Raw genomic sequence first — 24,176 nt, 5'->3', positions numbered from 1 at the left:
TTTGAAGGAGAGACTGGGAAAGTGCCTGCTTTATTCATCTGTGGTGGGCAAAGAGGAACCACTGCCACAGGGAAATCTCTGCAATGTATAAGGCTGATTTAAGCTTCCAGTTATCTCTAGCAGAGAATACTAAAAGTAGGACACTGCTGCACTCTGCCAATCCCAAACTTATACCCAGGTCCCTTAAAAACCTCTACCAGCTGGCAGAAAACAGATCTTTGAAATATTTCTGATTCGTCCTAGAAAGTTCACTTGGTCTTCTCAGGGTTGAGTTATTGTTGTGCTTTATCACTACATTGCAACTATAGCAGAGGATATATACAGCCTGATCCTCAGGCTTGTCCCTCAAAATTTTCTTGGTAGCATGTTTTTTCTCATTGCTTTTACGTTTCTTCATTTCTCAGAACTTTCTGCCTGAATTTATCAAAATGCACTGGACCATCTCTGGGAAATTATCCCATATTCTGCAGAAAATCACTGTCTCATACAAGTTGCTTCTTGCACCTTATCTACAATTGTTCTTCATCTCATTCTTCCATTAGGATGGGATATTACTTCATTTATAAATGTGGACGCCTTCTCTAAGCGGTAGCTCAGTGAGTGAATCTTGAGCTCTAAGGAGAAGAGGGAAAATCAGAACTACAATCGGTATCTTTTAAAGTTGGTATCAAGTTCTTTGCCATTGAAACAAATTTGTTATTGCAAAAGATGTGCCAAGGGTTCAATTTTATGCAGAGACATAAGGCATCACAAGAAAACACCCAGTGCTTTCAGATACCAGCTGCGTATTTGTCTTCTGCTTGGAAGGAATGGGCAAGCTTATGTTGCTTAACTTGAAACACACTTTATTATTCTGAATTTGATGGCATGATCTGAACATATCATGGTGAGCTGGTGTCCTTAGGAAGGAATGTTAGAAAAGGAGAACAGAGAGAAAAAAATGACCTAAGCAAAGAAAATAAAGAAAATATGGAAAACCCTGAAAGAATGAAAGGCTAAAAAGTAATGCACAAGACAAGGGAACAGATGTTAGTATGAAAAAATTCATATGGTATTTATTTTATGCATGAAGTTCCCCCTTTATGTAAGCTGAGCTCCCTGCTAGCCTGTCTTCCTCTAATGCAGCATGCAGTTTGCTTGAGTCTGCTGGTTAAAATGCATGTGTTTTATATAAAAGGCATGAAAAGGCACACAATCAAATTACAAGGAAAAGTTTCATGCACCAGAACCAGTTGAAGGATGACACCCTCTCTCTCTCTCTCTCTCTAAAAAAAAATCAGAGGATTTGAAGCATCCTCACTTTGAATAATCCAGGTTTCCCTCTGTTTCTGTCTTAGCTGATCTAATGCAGATGTAACAGTGTCGTTATCCAGCAAGAGCTCCTTTTTCCATCTGCTCATGGGACCCTCCCTACAATTCTGGGCGAGAGCTTTGCTGCTCTGGTTGTGTGCAGAGATTTTCTGCCTTTACCCTGCTCTCCTTCACCTGCTCCTTCAAGTCTTTTTGTGTGTAAAATGAAGATGATGTATATTGTTCAGGTTAATCACTCCTACAGTCACATTGAAATAAATGCCAGAGCTAACAGCTGGGATACCTGGTCCTTTGATAAATAAGAGATTGAGTAAGGGAAAGAAAGAGAGGGTCAAAAGCTGGTATGTCCTACGTCTGGCAACTTTAACAAGGTGCCCAGCTGAGAAATAACCAGGAGATAGCAAACATCAAAATAGTTTCTAATTAGTAACTTATTAAAACCAATATAAACAGTTTTGACTTGAAGAGTTGTGTCTGGAGAAGATTTTTATTATTTTTAATGGAGATTACTTGTCCTTTTTCCATCAGTTTCACTGGTGTCCTAGTACTTTGCTATGAAATATCTTCTAGAACTTTCCTCAAACTTGGCTATCATTAAGATGAAGGACAGAACAGGTGAGAGTCAAATATCAGGACATGGGAAATAAGTGTCAGAAACAAACAATGCCATGATCTTTAGGGGAAATAAAGCAGCCATTAGCAAAGGATACAATGAGTAATCTCTGGTGACTAAAAGTGTCCTATTTGCTTCCAAATGAACCTTGTGTTTTAACTTACAGAACAGGAATAAAACAGGAATACGGATGGTGACATTGTAAGTAGAATAATCCTTTCTGGCTAGTTTGCAGGAGTTAGAGTTGTAAACACTGCCCCTGAGGAAACCCAGGTAATTCAATATTTCAGCTTGCATAGGTAACACTAAATCCTCCCTCCTGTTTCCTTTTGGTAATATTTATATATTTGTGATTGTATAGCCCTTCAAAGGAGCAAACATTAATCTGTTTCATTACCACTCTACAACCCAGCCTGTTTTACCCACATCCTGATCACATTCCCTAGAAACTTCTGCCCAACTTCCTATTGCAGTGAAGGGCAAAGTACCCAGTACAGATCATTGATTTTCAAAGACAGCCTCCTCAAAACACAGGAAAGTGCCATTCCAGTGCACAGGAAGTCAAGCCGACATTGCAGAAACCAACATGAATAATCAGCAAACTCCTGAGTGAGCTCCAATGCCAGAAGGAGTTACACAGTGAAAGTGGGGACAGGCTGCTTGAAAGGAATATAGAAGCCTGATGACTGTGTTGAGGTCAAGTTAGTGTAACTGAAGCTGAGCTGGAGTGGGAACCGGTGAGTGATATCACGGCAACAAGAAAGCTCCTAGAAGTACACTGACAGCAAAAAGAAGGCTAAGGGAAATAGGGCCCCAGTGCTCAGTGGGGTAGGCTTTGTAGTGACAAAGGACAGTCAAAGGCTTTCCTATTCCAGTTTAGGCAGATTAAACTCATATTTCACTTTAAAAAGCAATGATAGACATGCAGGAGTTAAGAATCTCGTGCTGACTGAACACAGATCAAATGTGTTCCTAGTATAAGCAAGAAGTAATATGTTTTCTATTGCCAGGAAACACTATTTCTGGATAAAGTCAGACTGTTTGCACTGTCTGGTGGATAGGAGCAATAGGAAAGACACTGTATATAACACATCACATTGATATTTATCTTCTGAAAGTTCATCATTTCAGAATATACAATAGCAGACAGAGAAGTAGCTGGGTGCAGCCATTACTAAGGCCAGCATCTGGCCCTCCAGATGCATCTTCATTAACACTTCAGTTGGTATTTGTGATACTGAACAGACAGAGCAGAGCTGGCTCTACAGATCTCAAAGAAAAAAAAAAAAGCAGAACTAAATATAGCTAGGGGATCAGCAGGTTATCTACTTTTCAGAAGACAATTGGAATTGAAAAGTGGTATTTCCAAACTGAAAAATAATAATAAAAAAAAATTTTAAAAAACCCCAAAACACCAACTTATTTTACTTAATACACATGTATGCAGTCCCTGAGGGACAGCACAGAGCTGAGTCTGTCATTTGAAAGAATCCTGTGGGAAACGGACTCACAGGAGGCAACATCAGATGCTCTCATATGTCTTGATCAGAAGGGAAGAGACTCATGTCTGTTTACAAAGGTATGAAGTTTGAACTTTGCTCTATCTTTCTTATTTCAGTAACTTCTGTGAAAAATCTCTAGTTCTTTTTGTCTTTACTAGGGGCACAAAGCAGAATAAAAGCTGAATTTGCTTCATTATATTGCTTAAAAATGTAATTGCTGGGGAATCTGTTAATTAAAAGATTAGATGATTTTGAAAGCTAGTAGTCAGGTGGTATCGGGGAATCAGTTGTGGAGAGGCTAAATACAGAAGATATGATATATAACCTGCAGCATGTTAGATCCCAATGGATGTATTTCACACATGCAAGATGAATTTTGTGATCATCTAATCTGCTTTGTGCATGGCTACACCGCACATTTGTATCCACTGCTCCCTGCAACGAGACTTGTGACAGAATTACAAACTGTCTTTAGAAAGACCCCCCACCTTGTGACTTGAAGGTATCAAATAAGAGGCGACGCACCATATGCCTTGGCCATGTCCTTTTGGTGTTATAAGTTGTGCTTTATTCCCTGTTTGCATTTCTTTAAACTTCTGGTTCATAACAGGGACATGTCAGATATCCTTACTAGGTTCAAGAGCTAGCGAATAGATATCTGTTCATCAGAGTCTGATCAAACCACCTATAACTTCACAATGGTAAGCTGGAGATAGGAGTTCTTTCAGTCTCTGTGTCCTGTTTGCTAGACCAGTTACCATTCTCGCTGCTCCTCTGTGAACTACCAACAGTTTTGAAGTGCAGACGTGGAGGCTGTGTTCTTTTGTAATAATCCATGTATTGTGTTAACCTTCCCAGCGGTGTTCAAGAGATTGCCTACAGAAATTTTCAGTCTGCCTAGAGCAAATGGTTTCTGGAGCTCTGTCCAGTGACAGGTCTCTGCATATGCTGCTTTGTTCCTGCAGGAATTACATTGTGTTTTACTGTATTAAAAAGTGCCTTGGTGTGCAATCTCAGGCATTCCACAGCTCTGTGAACCGCTCATCAGCTTTCTTGTTTATCGCCGTCCCAATATTTATATAATCTAAAAACTTTCCAAGAACAAATGTACCTTTACACAATCGTTCTCTCTCTATATTGCAAAAGATTATAACTATATAAAAGCACAAGGGAAAGTCTTTATAGGATATTACTAGTCTAAGTGCAATTATTTGATGCATCCACATTAATTGCAGTGAGACTATCAACTTGACAAATTTAGTTTGATTCAGCATGTGACATTCTGATTTTCCCCGGTAGTCTTGGTTTTACTTTTTTATCTGAATGTTAGAGGTATAAAGCCAGAGGTCTTACAGAAGTCTGATTATATTATATCAGCACTACAGTCTCCGTTATCATTCACATTTGTAATCTTGTCAGAGAAAGATATCAGATCTCTTTGACATAATCTGCTTTCCATTAAGCTGCACTCTCCTCATTAGACTTGGGATGAGAGTTTAAGCTGTTACCACACAATGAGAGGAGTACCTAGAAGAAAGTAATAAATAAGATATGATACAGTAGAAATTGGGAACTTGTTCACTTCTTCTTCCTGATGGCTGAAAGCACTTCTTTCCCTTTGCTTGTGACTTTTGCTACATGTTTATCCTTGTGTCCAAGTGCAATAATTATGTTCTAGAAACAACAGTTCAGACTCCTTTACCTGCTGGTTGGCAGCCAGTACTATATGCAACGGTAACTGGGCTCTCCATGGAGTACTGGAAGATGTAACACAGGCTCCGTTGGAGACCCACATCCTTCTGGCACTGAAGACAAGGCATCCTATACGCTATGTATATATACACACAGTACATTATGCTGTATTTCATCTGTATTGCATCTCTATTTAAGCACTGAATGCCACTCAGTGTGCTCGCTCTGCCCTGTAATTTTACCCCAGCAGTACCTTCAAGATCCAGACCGCTGTCTTGGTGTGCCTAAACTGGCATGTTGGAGGTGCTGTTTCAGAGGTGACTGAACCTCACAGCTTCCACCAAGTGGTCCCTTCCTGCCCTTCCAATGACCTGGCAGCATCCACGCGGAATGGACACTGACAAGGGACCCTTTAGGAAGGTGGTAAGGGCCACATCTGCTGAGCCTCCTGACATGCTTTCTTATGCAGAATCCCCTTTAGAAATCTGATTCTGATGGTGCAATCCCATAATGCTTGTAAGAGAGGACCTCCCAGCACTGGAAGAAAGGCAGGAGCAGAGCAGTGGTTAATTTGTTGCTGGATCTCTGAGTAGGGATTACGGGGATCCATGACAAGAGCCAGGAAATCTCTAAGGCACTGACGGGATGAAAGAAGCAGAGGCACGGTCACGGTGGTCCTCAGCATTGACACGGCCACCACCTAAATATTGAAAAATTATAGATGGGTGTTTCATGGAGCTGCAAGTGAAGGACCCCACAATATGGGGTGCTTTTGCTGTGAAATACAAAATCTTTGCCAGCATGGCTATCTTATCACTTTTGTGCATATTTTTCCAAAGGGTGATGATCATTTTTAGCCTAACCACCAAAATATCAAATTTAAACTGACATATACTTCTATAACAATTTTTTAAAATAATGGATCACATGGTTATGGTTGTCGAATATCTGCAAAATGTGGCCTTTGGCAATGTTCAGATACTTAATTACAAAGTTAAGGGCCAAATTGTAGTCTATTATTTAATTTGGTTAAATATTTGGTTAAATGTCTTGTTGCTCAACAGCCATTGTAGCTGTTGTGAAGAACAGAAGACTCACAGTGGGATCATCTATCTTTGCAGAGAAATACCTTTAGACGCCTTGTTCAGAATATCACTCACTCGAACAAAATCTGTGATTTTTTTTTTTGTCTTTTTTTTTTTTTCTGGCAAATAGTTATCTATACGTAAGGTGCAGTGAGGGACATGGAAACGTACAATGGTTTCCCTTCATTTCCTTTCAGAGGTTGTCCTCTGTTCTGTCTTATCTTCTCCATTCATTCGGATAACAAAAGTAACAAGAAACATACAAACAAACAAAATTAGATAAATGAAGGCCTGAGAAGCTAAAGGGTCTAAAGGGTCCTAAGAATTTAGGAAATTACTGCCTCATTAAAGAAATGCCATTTCCAGTTTCCCTGTAAAAGTACATAAGAAAAGTCTTCTGAATACTTTTCCTGGTCTGGTTAGAGTATATGTAGATCAGTACAATTAGGGAAGTGTTAATTCAGAAAGCTTCAGAATAGTGTTAAGATTTTGTTCCCATGGGCCAAGAAACCAGTACCTGCAGTCCTCCGAAATGGCCTCGGTGTCTTTCACTGTCTCATTAACTGACAGAAGAATCACTTTCCAAGCTTGATCTTATTCTTAAATGTGTATAATCTCACATATTTTTATTTCAGAGGCAAGTGCAAATGTCTGTTGAACAGGAAGGTGTTTCTTCCCCCCTCCCCCCAATTCGATATGAAACTTCAAATGATGCGTGAAGAGCTTTTGTTAGAACAGTAATTCGGCTTTTTAAAGAAATTAATTTGAAATTCATATCAAGTCTTTTTAATTTAAATATTCAAGTGGATTAGTAGTTATACCAGCTTGGGGTATATACTTTTGTTGTTTGGGGTTTTTTGTTTGGTTGGGGCTTTTTGTTTGTTTTGTTTCTTCGGGGCTTTTCACGGGGGGGGGGGGGGGGGGGGAAGTTTTCTGATTTCAATATTTGCTGTCGGCTCTCAACAGTTTGTTCCTGGGGGAAGCTTTAGGGTTTTGATTGATTCAGTTATGATAACACAGTTCTGACATTCTCTCATATTTTCTTCTTATTTCTCTTGAGGATCCATTGCTCGTTATCTGCCTGGCACTTATAAGTGTCTTCTCTTTGCTGGACAACATTTCATTGTACTTCTTAATCATCATCTTAGTATAAAGCAAAGCTCTCTCAAACTCCAGAAGCTTTAGAAATATCCTACGACACATTGCAGAAGGATGCATTACATGGCACATCTTCCCTTCAGGGATTCTTTAAGTAGACTGTACTTACTGACATTGACATTTGTGATGGGGTCATGATAGCTCACATATCTCTGACTAAAATTTATGTCCAGTATCATGCTAACAGCTCCCATATGCTGTACCCAGTATGTGCATTGTGGGTACATTACAGCTAGATTTCAAACTATTGACAAACTTGGCAACAGGTGGATGGCTTCTTTGTAACAGCAGAAAGCAGTAATATGTTTCAGAATCTGCTATGTTTTTCCTAAAATAATTATCTGTTATTAAAGACGGTGTAAGTCAAAAGTTGTCTAAGAGAGGCTGCCAGTATTAATAGATCTGTGTGATTATTTTGTGTTCCTCAGAATTTCTTACTTTTCCCCCCAACTACAAACAAGGATTTTTTTTCTGTTGTTTTGAAAGATGATAAATTAGTTTCCCTGTCTTATCACACAGCTGCAACTCTAATCCAGCTTTTATTATTGGTACTTGGCCTCACTGGTTTTCTCCTTTGCAACACCCTGGAACACATTGGATATTTCCTTGTGGAATCTGTATTTTCAGCCAGCTGTGTCTCACTGTTCCGAAGTTGGAGAGCATTTGAGCCATCACTGAGGTAAGAAGGGGAGCGAGCAAGTTAATCTCAGATTCTCAGAGGCAACATCAATCAGCTTGTCTGAATGCTATGTAAATTAAAAGGCTGTTATCATATTTGCTTTTTTCTTTTTTTTCCCCCAGCACTGCCTTGATGAAAATTTTTGCTCTGTTCAGGTGATGCTGCAACTGAGTTATCTGTGCAGTTCAACATTTATCGTGATTTTTCTGATATTTTGGTCACGAGGCGTATGCATAAATAAGCGGAGGTTATGTACAAAGCAAGAATCACTGCGCAGTTTTATTTGGTTCAGCTTAAACGTTTTGCAAAAGAGTTTTTCCGATATCTTTTTGCTATGTGCATTTAGTGGGAAGTGTCAATAAACAAAGAGACTGGATAGCTAGGAGACTCTCGGTTTAGCATTTTTATGTAAAAGTACCTCGCACTCCATCTACTGAACAACAATGTAATGAACGTACTGTTCCTGTCGCTGTATCCCGTACCCTGGTTTTACACTGAGAATGGCAGATGATTATGAACGCGGCACAGAGTTGGTTTTTTCCATATATTCAAAAGGACATACATTTAAACTTGAATTTAGGATTAAAAAGTTCAACTTAAGGGACATGCTGCTTATTGACACAGGCAACCTGTACTAATTTGTCACCTCTCTCGGAGTCACCCATGACTTCGTACCAGGTTTGGGGGGTTTCTTTAAACCTTTCTTTAGCTACCTTAACTAACATATCAAGAAACAGAAATAGGTAGATGAAAGAAATAAAATGAGGAAGCAAAGAAACACTGATTTAGTTGTTAATTACCACCTGCTAGAGAATATAATGCATTTTTTTCAGAGGAAGGCTAAGAATCATTCCAGTCTCATGCTGAAGTTCCTATCATCTGATATCCAGAGGTGAGTTTGAACCCTTTTAGGCAGAGTTTACCTTTGAAACCTTAAACATAGGATGGTATTACAGAAAAAGAGGATCATACAATATTCTTCTCCATTTTAGAGTTTTAAAAGAAAGAACTGTACTTTGCATAGCAGCACTGCATTTTGCATAGGCTCTGCATAAAGTCTGCCCTTTAAATGCCAAGTGAACCCAATCCCTTCTGGAAGACAGACATGGGATCACAAACTTCTGGACACCATCTGGGCACTTAAAGGAAAAAATAAATTGCTTATTAATGTCGGGACACATCTGCACAGGCAGAAGCAGAATTTTGTGGGCTTACAGAACTCTACAGTTAAAGAGCTAATGCTCTTCAGCAGTGTATCTCCAAGTTCAGGAAACATGGAGCAGGACTTTCAGGATTACACTTTAAGAAATCTGCCCTTAATTTCCAGTTAAGACATATAGAATCATAGAATCATTTGGGTTGGAAAGGATCTCAAAGCCCATGTAGTTCCAACCCCCTGCCATGGGCAGGGACACCATCCACTAGCCCAGGTTGCCCAAAGCCCCATCCAACCTGGCCTTGAACACTTCCAGGGAGCCAGGGGCAGCCACAGCTTCTCTGGGCAACCTGTGTCAAGGCCTCACTACCCTCACAGGGAAGAATTTATTCCTAATATCTAATTTAAATCTCCCCTCTTTCAGCTTAAGGCCATTACCCCTTGTCCTATCGCTACCTGGCCTTGTAAACAGTCCCTCCCTCTCTAGACTACTATTTTAAGTAGTCTCTCATCACCTGGTCCTTCAGGGCTAGTCCTAACTACACACATGATGACTGGTGAAGTTAAGATACACATTTTCTATACATGTAATTTTCTTCAACACTGGAAATATGTACCCGCCTAATTTGAAGTATACAAATTCATTTTCCTCTTACACAATACAGAACACACTGCCCATTTACATTTCAAGTATCTTTGCCTAACTAGACTTGCATTTGGAAGTCTACAGGACTAGGGGACTAAAACTGTACATCTCAAGTAAAATGAAAAAACAACCTGATCTTCAGCAGAAATTAAATAGTACTGTGCATTTCAGGCTTTCTCTATTTATTTGTTTTGCACAAAACATTTTTAAAAGAAGAAAAAAAAAAGAGCTAGAAACTATTTTGCTTGTACCTTAAGGATCTAAATGGAATCACAGAATCATAGAATGGTTTGGGTTGGAAAGGACCTCAAAGATCATCTAGTTCCAACCCCCCTGCTGTGGGCAGGGACACCCTCCACTAGACCATGTTGCCCAAAGCCTCATCCAACCTGGTCTTAAACACTTCCAGGGATGGGGCATCCACAACCTCTCTGGACAACCTGTGCCAGTGCCTCACCACTCTAACAGTAAAGAATTTCTTTCTAACATCTAATCTAAACTGAAAATTTACTGTAGTACATAATATGCTTGCTTCTTGAAAATCAGATTTGCTTACTGTGCCTCAGCTGAAACTCTTTGATATCGAATGCGTCCACATCACTAATCTTATTCAAAAATCTTGGCTTAAACTTTTTAAGGTGCATTTTCTTTAAGGTATTTTAAATTAATAAATCAATTATGGACAAACCTGTGAATTTCACTTTAAATTGAGGTGTGTGGTTGGGAATATTATATATATATTAATTCCTGACAACTCACTCTCTCTCTCTCTCTACATAGGTGTCTGTATCCCCTTTCTTTGGCTTCTGTAAAGATTAAAACAGATGACAAGCACATAGGAATGAAAGTGGACACAGTTATTTAAGCATATTTTAAAAGGTATAAATATGTTCTGTATTAGACACACTCTGACCTGACAGGGAAGGAAGTTAAGAGATTACTCAGCCCTGGTGTCTCCTACAACAATCCCTGATTCCCAGGGTTTAAGCTGGTTGCTGTCCTCACTTGCCCTGTAGTCCCAGTGCTGGGGGGAACCAGCACACTGCTCAATACTACTGCAATCTCATTTTTGATCAGTAGCAAGGGCAGAAAGCCAGCGTTAGGGACCCCAAGGGATAAAACAATCCTTATAGTTGCTCCATGACCTATATCCCCTCCCAAACCCAGCTCAGTCCAGAGCGCCAGGTCCCCCCTCACAATCTCATTAATGACCTCATAACTCCCCTTTCTCTCCAGCCTCCTGCTTTGAGCCCAAACCTGTCTCAGAGTTCATTTGCCTGGATCTAAGTGTGCGGTCCTTTCCCCAGAGTACCGAGCAGCACAACAGGAGCCAGCTCCTGTGGACAAGGAGATAGATAGACAGACAGACAGATTGATCTGGTGGGCTTGGCAGTGCTAGGTTAGTGGTTGGACTTCATGATCTTAAAGGTCTTTTCCAACCTAAACAATTCTATGATTCTATTTTATGATAATAGAGGGATGGATGGGTAGGTAGATGATAGATGGGTAGATAGATGGATGGGTGGGTGGGTGGGTAGACAGATAGATAATAAAGAGACCTGCCTTTCTCCGGGGGACTCTCTCCCTTGCCCTAGCCGAACCCGGGGAGCTGCCGAGCCGGGTTGTTTCCAAGCCGGTTTCTGCCGCTCCTTTCGTGACTTGCAAATTCGCCACTCGAGTTTTTTCCCTGGTGACGGCTGCCCTCCGCCGGCGCGGAGCTGGAATTGCAGCAGCCTCTGCTCCAACCTGGGCAGAGCTCAGGGCACGGGCTGACTTACTGGTGGGAAAAAAACCTGCATTTAAGTGATCCCAAGATGTGCCCAAGTCTCAACTTTTTGGCTGGGCAGATAATATTGTTACATGTGACAGTGCCCATGGACTACAGGTTGTTTTCTTTTAGGCCTCCTCATGGATGAAATCCGGTATCTTTAATAAAAAAACCCAGATTCCCTCCTTCCCTGCGTGCCCCCCCCCCCCCAATTTATGAACCCAGCACTAGAAGAATCTTGACATCAGAGGTGGGCTGCACCTGTCCAGGTATAAACTCTTTGGAAAGTAAATTAGCTGTCAGGCACCTTCAGCAGTACCTGCTAAATGTGTTGCTTTCATATCTGTTTACTTTATAATTATTCCCTAGGAATTGTGTGTGTGCACCTATCTTTAAGTTGCTTGTCAGTTTTTCATTGCCACCCTGTTAGTAAATGTGATATCGATGTGAATATATGTCTGTTGCCTAAACAGTGAATAACCCCTTTCTGGATTTCTCCCCACAGGATGGATGTTTTCTGTTCTGTAGGTGTCCTTTCTTTCAGAGTATCTTTGTGTCATTGGTCAGCAGTACCGAGCACATCAAAATATCATCCAACAGAAAGATGGCTTTTCACAGCTCAGCTTTGACAAGATACAACAGGTATAAAATAAAATAGTCAAGATACAAGGGTATGTTAGGATATGGGGAGTCTAAATTTCGCTACATTGTATAAAAGATGTTCCAGGAAGTTTTCTGGTCACCCTGTATTTCTGGGAATGGTTTAGTTGTCAGAGACACAAGGGTCATCCTGTGATCCTGGAGGGTGCCCAGTCTGCAGTTGCTGCTGGAACCATAATTTGAGAGGAAGGGACCTGCAGCTGAGGGCAGAGGATGTTAAGCTGAGAGCACAAAAAGCCTTTGTTTTCCCAGGTACCCTCCCAAAAAGTCTCTGCTGCTTCTATAAAGCATCACCCAGATTTCTCTTATGCTTGGGTTATATAGCCCTTATCATTTAGCTGGATTTGGTTTACTAACAGTGCTTGCCGCTTAGTTAACCACTGGACTGATCACTGTGCCTTCAGAAGCATTAGACATGAAGTGGGGGGTGATGCCCTCATGTTGACCCATCTTCCTGTTCACCTGTGACATGAGAAAATATGACAATTCCCTGATCTCTCTGTCTCCCTTGAAAGCCTCAGTTCAGAAACTCTGTTTTTCTTCCAGGCAGTGACCACACTGTCCATGAGGCTGTCTTGAATCACTTTGTCATTGACCTTCCTTTTAGGTGGCACTGGGGCAGATGTTTCTACCTTCTCAATATGTTCATGACATCCAGGGGTTACAGGATTGGGAACTTGGCTTGAAGATGAGCCAAACTTGGCCTCAGGAAGCAGAAAGCTGGGCACTGATGCTTGCTTTCTCTGGGCATCTCATCCTGTTAAACTGACTGAGACACTAGGGTTCCCACTGGTTTGCTGCTACCTTCTGATAATTTTCTTGCTCCCTAAGTGGAAGGAGAGGCATTCTGAGGAAGAAAGATAAAAAAGAGGAAATCTAGGTCCTAAGCCAGACACTGAGAATAGGGGAAGAACAGGCACAAACCTAAATGACCATATCTCTGCCTTTCTTCCTCTTACCTTCCTCTCCTGCCTGTTTTGTTTCTTCCTTCTTCATGTCCATTTTTGCTCCTTTCTGATCCATGCACCTGCTTTGACCTCAGACTGAATCTACTACCATTCCTGCTTTTCTCCAGAATTCCCCATACCCTTTTCACTCTGGCTGATTGGACCCCACGTTACTAATGTCCATTCTGATTGTTTTCTTACAGGTCTTCCATCAACAAGCTCCTCCTAAGTGGCCTTTGGGATGGATCCTACATGTATTTCTCTGTCCTTAACCTCTTGATCAGCCTTGGAAACCAGACAGGTTCATGCTTGTCCTCTCTAGGGCCTTCTTGCAGAGCAACTTTCTGTCCTCCAACCATTGCTATCCCTGCTCCTGCTCTCCCTTTCTCTCCTTCACTTCCAAATCTCCTTCTCAGTTCAAGTCCTGTTTCTCTCCTCAGATGACCAGCTAGAATTTCAAAATTAGCCTGTCCAAGGCCAGCCTCTCCCCATATCCTTTCCTTCCTGGCCTATTAAAGAGAAAATGTGCTATTTCCGTGCCCAGAACAGCACATGGTCTGACTATTTCTCACTTTCTTATTATATTGCTTGACTGTTTTCCTTCAACCACTTCTACTCACTATCTTCAGGTAGCCAACTGCAGAAACATTTCTTCACAAGCTGGAAGTTTCTTGCCCTTGTTCATGAAATGCTTGTGCAGCACTTCTGTCCCTGAAGTCTCTTTTTCAAGGCTATCTAAATGTCACTGAGAAAATAAGCTTATTCTCTGTTGCTTCGTGAAAAACACATGGAAAGCCAAGCTTATTCACACAGTGGGCTTGCATTTCCTGACAACCTTGTGCTACTTGATTGTTCCATGTGTATCTCCTCCTAGTTAACCGAAACAGCCACTGCAGGAAACTGTGGAAGGAGTCGTACAGAAATTTGGCACAAGAACAGGAAAAAAAACCTCAATAGATGACATTTTACCCCACAAAATACATCAATTTAGAGCTAGAAATTGAAATATTATTTGTGGGCCATTTGAGACCTCAGGATGCAAGAAAACACGTGGTTCTAGGGATTTATGAAGAAGATTGTCTGCTGCATATGTGACCCAGGAGTGAAGTTGAGGATAGAAAAACTAGATGCCACTGAGAACAAAATTTACAAAGATGAGAATAATTACTTAGTTGGCTTCAAAGGCATTTGTAGTAGCAAAGTTTTGAAGCTGCGAAGGATTTATTTTCAAATGAGAAGTACTGAGTTTGTCATGGGTAGAGAGAAGAGAGCAAGAATTCCTTGTCTTCAAAGATGTAGGACAGAAATGGTCTGGGTAAACATCTGGCAGGTGTCTTTCTGCCCAGCATTATCTTTGGAGACGGGAGAGTGCAGAATGTCTCTGAGAGTTTTGTGGACTCATACTTTTGAAGCAGGGAATTTCTCTTTATTCTTCGAAGTTGGAAGGTACAAAGGGGAAATTTTAGAGCAGATAACCTCACGAACTGATGTTAGTAGAAAGGAAGTACTGCTACCTAGAAGGAAATGTGGTCCACATTGTGCCCAAGGAAAATGACCAACATTTCCACCTCAATCAAAACACCAGAGTCCTGACAGCAAAGGAGTCACTGGACTGAAAGATCTGTCCACAGAGCAATACCTGCACACTCTTCTTTAAGATATTCTTTGAAAATCCACTGCAGCTGATCCAAGGGGTGTGGGGCAGTGCGTGCTGCTAGTAATACTGAATTGGTTCTTAACTTCAGATTACTCTAGCAGGGCACATACAACAGTTGGAGATGTCCTTGTGAAATAGAAACCAGCCTGTGCTTGAAAATGCCTCGATTGTCTCTCTGACTTGTGGACCATGTAGTGCACAACACATGAGCAATGCTTACTATGCTTTCCCATAGCTTCCATCTTTCTTAAGCACATTTGACAGAAGATTTGTATAGGACACGTTCTAGACGTTTCATACTTGCCTGGATTATTAGTACCAAACCAAACGTCCAAATAAGTACTGAGAAAGTGCGTTTATTTGCCAAAGACTTCAGGTGGGAAATGTGTTTTATAATTTGCCCTAGCAATAGCCAGAACCTAACGGAGGAGATGCGTGCTGAGACTCGGGGGTGAACGCCCATGTGCAGTTCCTGCGTTGGACGCCCAGTGCCGCTGTTGGCCAGCGCTGGGCGGGTATTGCTGCTGCTGGGCGGGGAGCTCCCAAGCGGGGAGAGACCAGTAAGCACCAGTCAGATTCTGAATGGCTGACATTAACTAAGAACCCAGCTGAAATGTCCTAGTTCAAAGCCTTTCCAAGGAATGTGCTGAGAATTGCCGCATCGAGAACCGTCTGGAAACGCCAAGAGCACAAGGAATCGGGGATGTGAAGGAGGGAGATGGTCTCCCAGGCTGTCCCCCGGCTGTCTCCATCCCTGGGAGCTGTGAGAGGATTTCGCCGCAGGTCTGGGGTGACTCAGACAGAGCCCGTTGGTTGGTAAGCACCGACTTAATACCGCGAGCAAGAAATACTTACATTTAACAGAGTGATGGGGAAAGCATTAACTGGACTGAATACAGAGAGAGAGAGGAGACTGGTTTATGTCTCGGAAAATGAACCACAAACAGGACACGTACCAGTGGTATTTACAGCCTAACAGAGAGGCAGAAGGTGGGGAACGATTCTCCCGGCTTTCCTCACGTTTGCATCCAGCGGAGAGCTCAGGGCAGCAGTTCTACGGGAGAGTTGGGAATTCAGGCGCTGTCTGAATGCTAGAGGCGAGAGAAGAAATCCGTCCTGGGAGCTAGCTGGGAATGAGGGGATGGGAACGTTGGTGCCTCTTTACACTCGGGCATGGAAACCACAGTGACTCGGGGAAGCATCTGTGCTTTTCATCTGCATTTTCATCTGCTCGTCCCAAGCCACCCTATCCACAGGGTGTGCCGGAGGTGGATGAGCAGTGGCTCCAGGGATGGGGGGAAAGCTTTTATCCGGAGGGAGTGGAGCGGGGTGGAAACTCGGCCTGAGGCTTCTGAGATTTCACTCAGCAGATCTGAATTCCCAGCTGGAAGACCGAGAAGAGGATTTTGGAAACTGAAATTGCTCAGGCTAAAGACGTACGGGCAGAAGGAACACTGTGTTCGGAAATTCGGAGACATACCAGGAACTGAGCAGAATATGTTGCTGTAGCTCTTTTCTAGCATTAAGATGTAAATCTCAGAGTAAAGAGAAGAGCAGGTTTTCGGTCATATTAAGCTATCTTCTTAGGTTAAAGACGTCATCACTAAACCAAATAATGAGGAAGCCTGCAAGATCACTATGTGCTCAATGAGTTAATTATCTGACACATTTATGTAAATCACATTCTTATTATGGCTATAGTTCCTTAGTCTGTCCTAAACCACAGTTTGCCTTCATCTGGCAGTATACACACTTATTTTTTCCACTCATACACATCCATTTTATTGTTGTGACCCAATGGAAAACACCAGCATTAGCTATCCAGTGGTGCACGGTAAGTTACCTTTTCTCTTTATTTCACATTTGTCTAAAATCTAAAAGAATATGAGCTTCAGTCTAAGAGCGGCATCTTCTGATGTGCAAAGATACTATCACAGCCAAGAGCTCCGTTAAGGATCACTGTTCCTCTTACACCCTTCTACACCTGAAGCTGAAGGACACCATTTCCGTTCTGAAATGAGGGGAGTAACAATTACCGGGTTACTGTAATCAGGGTGAGAACTGTCTGTGGAAGCTCTTCTCAGCTTGTGTCTGTTCCCTGCTGCGTAGTGGTGCCAAGGATCACGTTACAAAGGAGCAAATACACCTTCCTTTCTCGGAGATGCCAAGAGTCGAGCAGAAGCACTGGCAAGGGCACAAAGCAAATGGATTCCAGATATAACTGTTATTTTTGCATGGCACGAATGAGGAGAGTAGCCGCATTCCCAACGCATCTACTGCTGGAGTTGAGCTATGGCTGGTTTTACATCAAGTTTATGTGTTGGTGATAAAGATAGCAACACGAGAGATGGGCAAATCCCTGGAAGGGAAGAAAGAGCTGAGCTGACCTTCGATGTAAGTTAGTCTTTTAGAATGTGTCATGCTTCCAAGGCAAAGGGCGGTAAGAAGAAATCAGCAAAAATGGCTCCATCCATGCAAAGTCCTCTGGTAGGTAAAATTCCGGGGAACCCTAAAGTCAACCCTGGTTATTACTTTCTCCTACTGATACAGTCACGAAGTTTTTATTTTAAAACAAATGAAGGCATCAGCGAATTTCTAGGACTTCACCTAGGACTTCTCCCTTTTGACGAATTTGATCCTGCCTCTAACCAACCCATGATAACCTTTGCATATTCCTATAATCCCCCTCAAACATCTCGTAATCAGTTCGCTCTTTCCTTTCTGATAATGCATGATAATCTCCCCACCCCCTCACCCCTCGTTTACAAAGTTTCTGGTTAAACCTCTTGGATGTTACACTTGAATTGCTGTTTTAATGGCCCGTCGATCGGTGTCATTAGCTCCCTGGTCTTTGCTATTGTCTCCGTCAGCTCCTGGTCGTTAGCGTTTGTGTATCTGGGCGTTTAATTTACGACCTCTCCTGTTTGTTCTCCTTGCCTTTTGTATCAAATAGCTGTTGGCCTTATATCCTTACACAGATACAGGAGTTCGGGTTTGACCTCCCAGTACCGTATCTCTGACTGTGTGTGGTAACATCAGAGGAAAAAGGGCTGTATACCTCCAGAACATGAAAACAGGCTTCAGCATTTCGATGTTTGTGTACGTCTGGGGACATTTGTCACGAATGTGTTACACAGTCACACATCTTATCATGAGTGCAAGGGTCAGCAGGCGGCAGGGGAGGATACTCCTGTCAATTAAGGAGTTATGTGACCTTTGGACGAGGTGTGATACACACTGTGAAGAAAACAGCATTAGGATGATGTGTCCTAGAAGAACATTATCATTCTAGTGTGATCGTGAACTAAGGTGATGATGAACTGAGGCGATGATGAAGCATTTGCTTTCGGGACCTTTCCCTGGTACCAACTCTCATATTCAATAGCGGTGCTTCTCTGACCTGCCCCACTTGCTAACTGTCCTGTGCTCATTAACAAGTGGAGAAGAGATGAAAATCCCGCAAGGCATCCTGTGGAAGTGGCAAATCTTGCAATACCAACACAACACTGTAAGCTGTGTACGAAGCCGTTGCGAGCTGGGAAGTGACACCCAGAGCAGCGCTCTGTATGCGGGAGGGAGCCTGCTTCCAAACGAAGAGAGCATTTACACCGCGCCTTTTGGCTTCGGTTTGGCACGGAAAGTGCAGATTCAAGAAGCAAACTCCGAATCAACAGTGCTGGCCCGAATGAGAAGGCAGAGGAAATATTCCCCCTTTACGACGCTGGGTGGGGGTGTTGGCCACGGACCGGCAGGTTCCTTTGCCCGCACCGGGTTTGCAGGCACAGGGAGACAAAAAGCCCGTGTGAGCTCCTCGGGAGGGCAGCGGTACACGGAACAGGGGTGCTCGGGGGCTTTCGGACCCCTTACCCCGGCATTCCCGACAAACGTCGCTCTGCCTCGAACGTTGTTTAAAAATGCTGGGAACCACGGAGAACGGTGGATGGATTTTCTGGAGAGTAATGGCGTGGGGGAGACGGTGCGGAGGCAGCAAGAGGCAAGTGATCTTGTTTATTCTGTACGTTTGCGTGTGTCAGAGCGGGGCCGAAACCCTCCGTTATTCTCTGGCGGAGGAAATGGAGAGGGACTCCTTTGTCGCCAATATTGCAAACGACCTGGGGGTTGTTCCGAGCCAGCTCGCGGCTCGCAAGGCCCGCGTTGTGTCCGAGGGGAACGAGCAGCTTTTCCGCCTCAATGAAAACACCGGAGTCCTGACGGCAAAGGAGTCCCTGGATCGAGAGCAGATCTGTCCGCAGAGCGATACCTGCACACTCTTCTTTAAGATATTCTTTGAAAATCCGCTGCAGCTGATCCGAGGAGAGGTGGAGGTTCGTGACGTGAACGACAACTCCCCCGTGTTCCCGGAGAAGGAGATGGTTTTAGAGATTCCCGAAACGACATCTCCCGGGTCCCGTTTCCCTCTGGAAAGCGCCCAGGACAAGGACGTGGGCAGCAACGGCTTGCAGAACTACAGCCTCGGGTCCAATTCGCATTTCTCCCTCGCTCTCGGAACAAGGAAAGGTGGAGCAAAATACGCGGAGCTCGTCCTAGAGCGGCAGCTGGACCGCGAAGAGCAGAGCGCGCTGAATTTACTCCTCACAGCCACCGACGGGGGCTCGCCACCCAGGTCCGGCACGGCTCAAGTCCGGATCGTGGTGCTGGATGCCAATGACAACATCCCAGTCTTCGGTCGGGAGGTCTACGAGGTGCGCCTGGCCGAGAACAGCCCCCCCGAGCAGCTGGTGGTCAGAGTCGCGGCCGCGGATCCCGACGAAGGGTCCTACGGGAAAGTGCGGTACGGCTTCACCCAGACATCGGAGCGGTCCCGGCAGCTCTTCGAGCTGAACCCTGCCACTGGGGAGATACGGGTCTCGGGCAACCTGGACTTCGAGGAAGCAGAAAACCACGAGATGGTGGTGAAAGCCACCGACGGCGGGGGGTTGTCTGCGCATTGCAAAGTGCAGGTGGAGGTCCTGGACGTGAACGACAATGCCCCGGAGATAGCGCTCACCTCCCTCACTGCCTCCATTCCCGAGGACGCCCCCCCCCGGACCGTGGTGGCCCTGTTCAGCGTGCGGGACCGGGACTCCGGGGACAATGGCCGGACAGAGTGCACGATCGACGGGGACTTGCCCTTCAGTCTCACCCCCACTTTTGATAATTACTATGAACTGAGAACAAATGCGGCACTGGACAGGGAGAGGATGGCGGAGTATAACATCACCATCACAGCCATGGACTGGGGCACAACGCAGCTCAGCTCTCGGGAAAGCATCTTCGTGCAGATATCGGATGTGAACGACAATCCCCCAGAGTTCACCCAGGAGGTTTACACCATGTTGGTGGTGGAGAACAACGGCCTCATGCTCCGGATCGGTAGCGTGAATGCCACTGATGCCGACACGGGAAAAAACGCCCATGTAAACTATGCACTGGTGCGGCAGGAGGGCAAGGAGCAGCCCGACGTGTCAGTCAGCTCTGAAAATGGGGATGTTTATATCCTCCACCCGCTGGACTATGAGGAGGTGCACGCCTTCGAGGTGGTGGTGTGCGCCACTGACGGTGGCTCGCCACCGCTCAGCACCCAGGTGGTGCTGCGTGTGCTGGTGCGGGACGAGAACGACAACACGCCCATCGTGCTGTATCCGCCCCCTGAGAGCAGCGTGGCGGTGGGCGAGCTGGTGCCACGCTGGGCGCCGGCAGGCGACCTGGTGGCCAAGGTGGTGGCGGTGGATGCGGACGCGGGGCAGAACGCGTGGCTGTCGTACGAGCTGGCCAAGGCAACGGAGCCGGGACTGTTCCGCGTGGGGCTGCACAGCGGCGAGGTGCGCACGGCGCGGGCCCTGTCCGAGAGGGACGCGCCCCGGCAGAGCCTTGTCGTGCTGGTGCGAGACCGCGGGCAGCCGCCGCGCTCCACCACCGCCACCCTCGGCATCACCCTGGTGGACGGCTTCTCCGAGGCCCATTTGCGGGTGAGGGAGGAGGTGCTGGCCGCTGAGCCCGACGGGCCACTGACCCTGTACCTCATCGTCTGCCTGGCCTGCGTGTCGGTGCTGTTCTTGGCCACCGCGGTGGCCGCTGTGGTGGTGAAGGTGCGGCGCACCAGGTGGAGCGAGGCAGAGACCTTGCCTGCGTTCCCGAAGTCTGCCACGGAGAGCAACGCAGGCTCCCTGCCCCGCAGCTATGCGTATGATGTCTGCTTCACCACCGGGACCGTCAACAGCGAGTTTCGGTTCCTCAGACCCCTCTTCCCCTGCTTCCCTGCCGGGCTGCCTCCCGCCCCGGGCGAACAGCAGAGCTCAGTGTGCTCGCAAGAGGCAGCCAACCTTGGGGAAGAAGGTGACTGGGCTGCACAGGTGAGGGACCTGGTCAGGCCGAGGAGATGGGGGGAGCAGGGAGGGAGCAGCGCGGGGTAGGGGGATGTCACCTCTGGGAGTAAGGACTATCGATGTTGCGGAGCTGGTGGTGGAGGAGGCACTGGGGCCAGAGAAGAGGGTAGAGATCGTCTCAGAGCTACTGGTGGGGGCCTCCCATGAGGAGCCGGCATGGCTCAGCGGGTCCCCAAGGGCTGACCATCTGCACTCCTCTGCATCCAGCTCTATGCCCTGGGTATCCACGTTAGATCAAGTCTTTGGTGTCACCCCAAAGGGGAGCAGCTGGATCATGAGAAGATGAGAAGTAGGGGTATAGATGTGTGAGCCACACATCAGTTCCTGTCCACACACAGTGTAGACCCCGTAGGGACCCAGAGCAGGAACGACACTGCTCCTGGGGACACGTCCTCCCAGAGGCGGCAGCATCAGGAATGTAGTGGTCCTGTCCAGTGTTAACCAGGACTGCAGGAATAATGGTGCAAAGGGGTGTCACCTCACTGATGGTGTCCCCTGCACTGCTGTTAGGAGCTGGTGCTTGGCGCTGCCAAGTGCCATTCACCAGAGTGGTGGCAGTGCTGAACTCAAGCTGTCTTACAAGCTGCTGGAGGCCACGGAGGTGGGGACCTCTGCTATTAAATTCCCTTATAGTTCTGTGGCTTGCATGAACAGTATTGACCAGAAAAAAGTGGTTATTGTGACTTTACAACACACCCTCCCATTCTTTCCTGACCCAGCTGGGTGCTCCCAGACAGTACCAGCACCTCTCTTCTCAGTACTGTGGTGAACTTAGAGTGAGTCATGTCTGAGGCGCCCATTAACCTCCAGCTTTTCAAAGAGCATGGTGGGGGGACAACAAGAGGTGATCATTGAAACAGCTCCTTCTCTCCTCACTCTCCCAGTGAGTCCAAGTCCCCTCTAAACATGGGGTTACTAGTTTCTGGTGATCCATCTAGCACTTCACAAGACTCTGGACGATGAACACATAGGAGGCTGAAGACCCACAAACACCATCTTACAGTCATCCCTTAACATTTTTGTATTTCATAACCACTGGTGACTTGGACTCACTTTACTGCAGGTTCTCAGAACCACAGTCGCAGTAGCCTCGGGAGACAAGGACCCGTCAACATTAAACTGCATTTACTGTTTGTGAGAAAGTGGTTTTATTTTGGGTTCTTACCATCTTAAATTACTCCCTCAAACTCCTAAGAGGTTTACAGTAGTGTCTTTGTGATGTCTACAGTGGGGGATGCTTTCTACCTTTAGATTTTCCCCATTCAGGTCAGAGATCCACCACCTGGTCCAGCCTCCTCTTTGGCTCTGGGTAGAGAAGAGTGGTGTCACACATGCAGTGGTGTAAGACATGCCCTCTAAGGTTCTTGCTGAGGCCTGCTTACCTTCCAACACCCAAATGACAACCTCCACTCTCTTCTTTGCAGGGCAGAGCTCCCCTCTCTGAAGACATGGGGCCCAGACTTGCAGAAGCAGCTTGCGCTGCAAACAGGGGGATGGAGCTAAACGTCAATTCTGATCAAAACCCTTGGCTCAGCCATCAGTAAGTGAGGAGAAAGACAAGCATGTCTGTCCTCACTGGGAAAAGAGAATGAAGAGACCAGATACCCACCAAAAAAGTACCAGGAAGGTACAAGTCTTCTCTGTAAGAGAACAGAAACACTCTCCTCTTGAGCAGTACTTTATTCATGTAGGTATTTTGTAATTGTGATATGGATGGAGGAGGAGGACTGTGTTGCATGTTGATTACACTGAGACTTGATGTATGATTGTGAAAGTGCTACTTCTTCTAAATATTAAGGCAAATTGTGAAAACTGAAGCAGATCTTTAAGATAACTTTCCTACATAATTTTTTCTGCATTTTTTTTTCTTATGGAGATGGCTCTGTAATAATATCTTAATTTTCTGCAGTGTGTTCAACACCAGGCCAAACAAATATTAAGCAAAATTAAGTGGTGCTTGCAAAGGAATTCCTTAATAAGAAACAGAAGTGGTTACATTAGAAATGGCTGACATTGGCATGCTTTGCATATTTGACCAGGTTCTCTGCACTGTAAAGAGTGGGCTTTGAGCAATGTTTTGTTTTGGTTGTTTGGGTTTTTTTCCTCATAACTTAAAGTTGAAATTAACATTTCAGGATTTTTGAGTATAAGGCAGTAGAGAGTTAAAGTACTGTTTGTGGTTTTACGGTAAAATAGGCTAAAACGTTTACAATAAACTTAAGGCGCTGTAGAATATAGGGTGTCAAGAAGCTTTCTGTTTTCTTTCCTTTCATTAATCAGTTTTGATCTATAAAGTACTCTGATATTTCCTGTCACTCACACATTTTTAAGAGTCAAATGCCTGATGACAGAAAACAATAAAACCTACTTGGAACTCCCTTGGGTGAGTGTGCTATCTCGAAGATCACTTGCTACAGCCATCGCCGAGGAACAAGCCACCCCAAGAGCAAGATTTTGGGAATAATTTTGTGCATTTTGGAGTGGATTTTATGTAGGGGAAATCAGAGTGAGCTGGAAGTTGGCCATTCTCAGAAGCTGAAGTAAGGTTGAGGGGTTTGTCTGAGCCAAGAGTCCGAGATTTGCTGCCCTCCAGCCCCTTTGCAAGGTCATGAGGTCGTGAATTGGGGGAACAGTCTCGGTTCATTACAGAAACCCACCCGAGAATTACTACGGGAACTACATGGCTATGGCTGCCGTGGTTCATGGACCAGCTGATTCATGCTAGACACCTGAAACAATACACAGCTTTTTTAGCTAAACAGCTTAAAAGTCATTTCTTCACTCTGCATAAACTCTTCAAAGTGTTGTGAGGAGGGACATTAGAAAAAAACAGCTTTAAATAAATATTGTTTTCAGATAAAAGGCAAACAGAAGCACTGTTCATTCACGTGGTGGCCATACTTTGAACAGGATTGT

The 24,176-nt window shown here is 44.8% G+C and overlaps 1 protein-coding gene across 1 annotated transcript; it reads left to right on the top strand.

The window, feature by feature from the left end:
- Window positions 1-18,578: 18,578 nt before the first annotated feature.
- Window positions 18,579-23,566, top strand: LOC129212917 (protocadherin beta-15-like). Its single transcript, XM_054842139.1, has 2 exons — window positions 18,579-21,227; window positions 22,685-23,566. Exons 1-2 carry the CDS (start codon window positions 18,789-18,791, stop codon window positions 22,802-22,804), a joined length of 2,559 nt encoding a protein of 852 aa, XP_054698114.1. The 5' UTR covers window positions 18,579-18,788; the 3' UTR covers window positions 22,805-23,566.
- The last annotated feature ends 610 nt before the right edge of the window (window positions 23,567-24,176 follow it).

Source organism: Grus americana, chromosome 14 (genome assembly GCF_028858705.1).
Source record: "Grus americana isolate bGruAme1 chromosome 14, bGruAme1.mat, whole genome shotgun sequence".
NCBI classification, from domain to species: Eukaryota; Metazoa; Chordata; class Aves; order Gruiformes; family Gruidae; genus Grus; species Grus americana.
The sequence above is the reverse complement of the archived record's forward strand: the minus strand, read 5'-3'. Positions and strand labels throughout refer to the sequence as shown.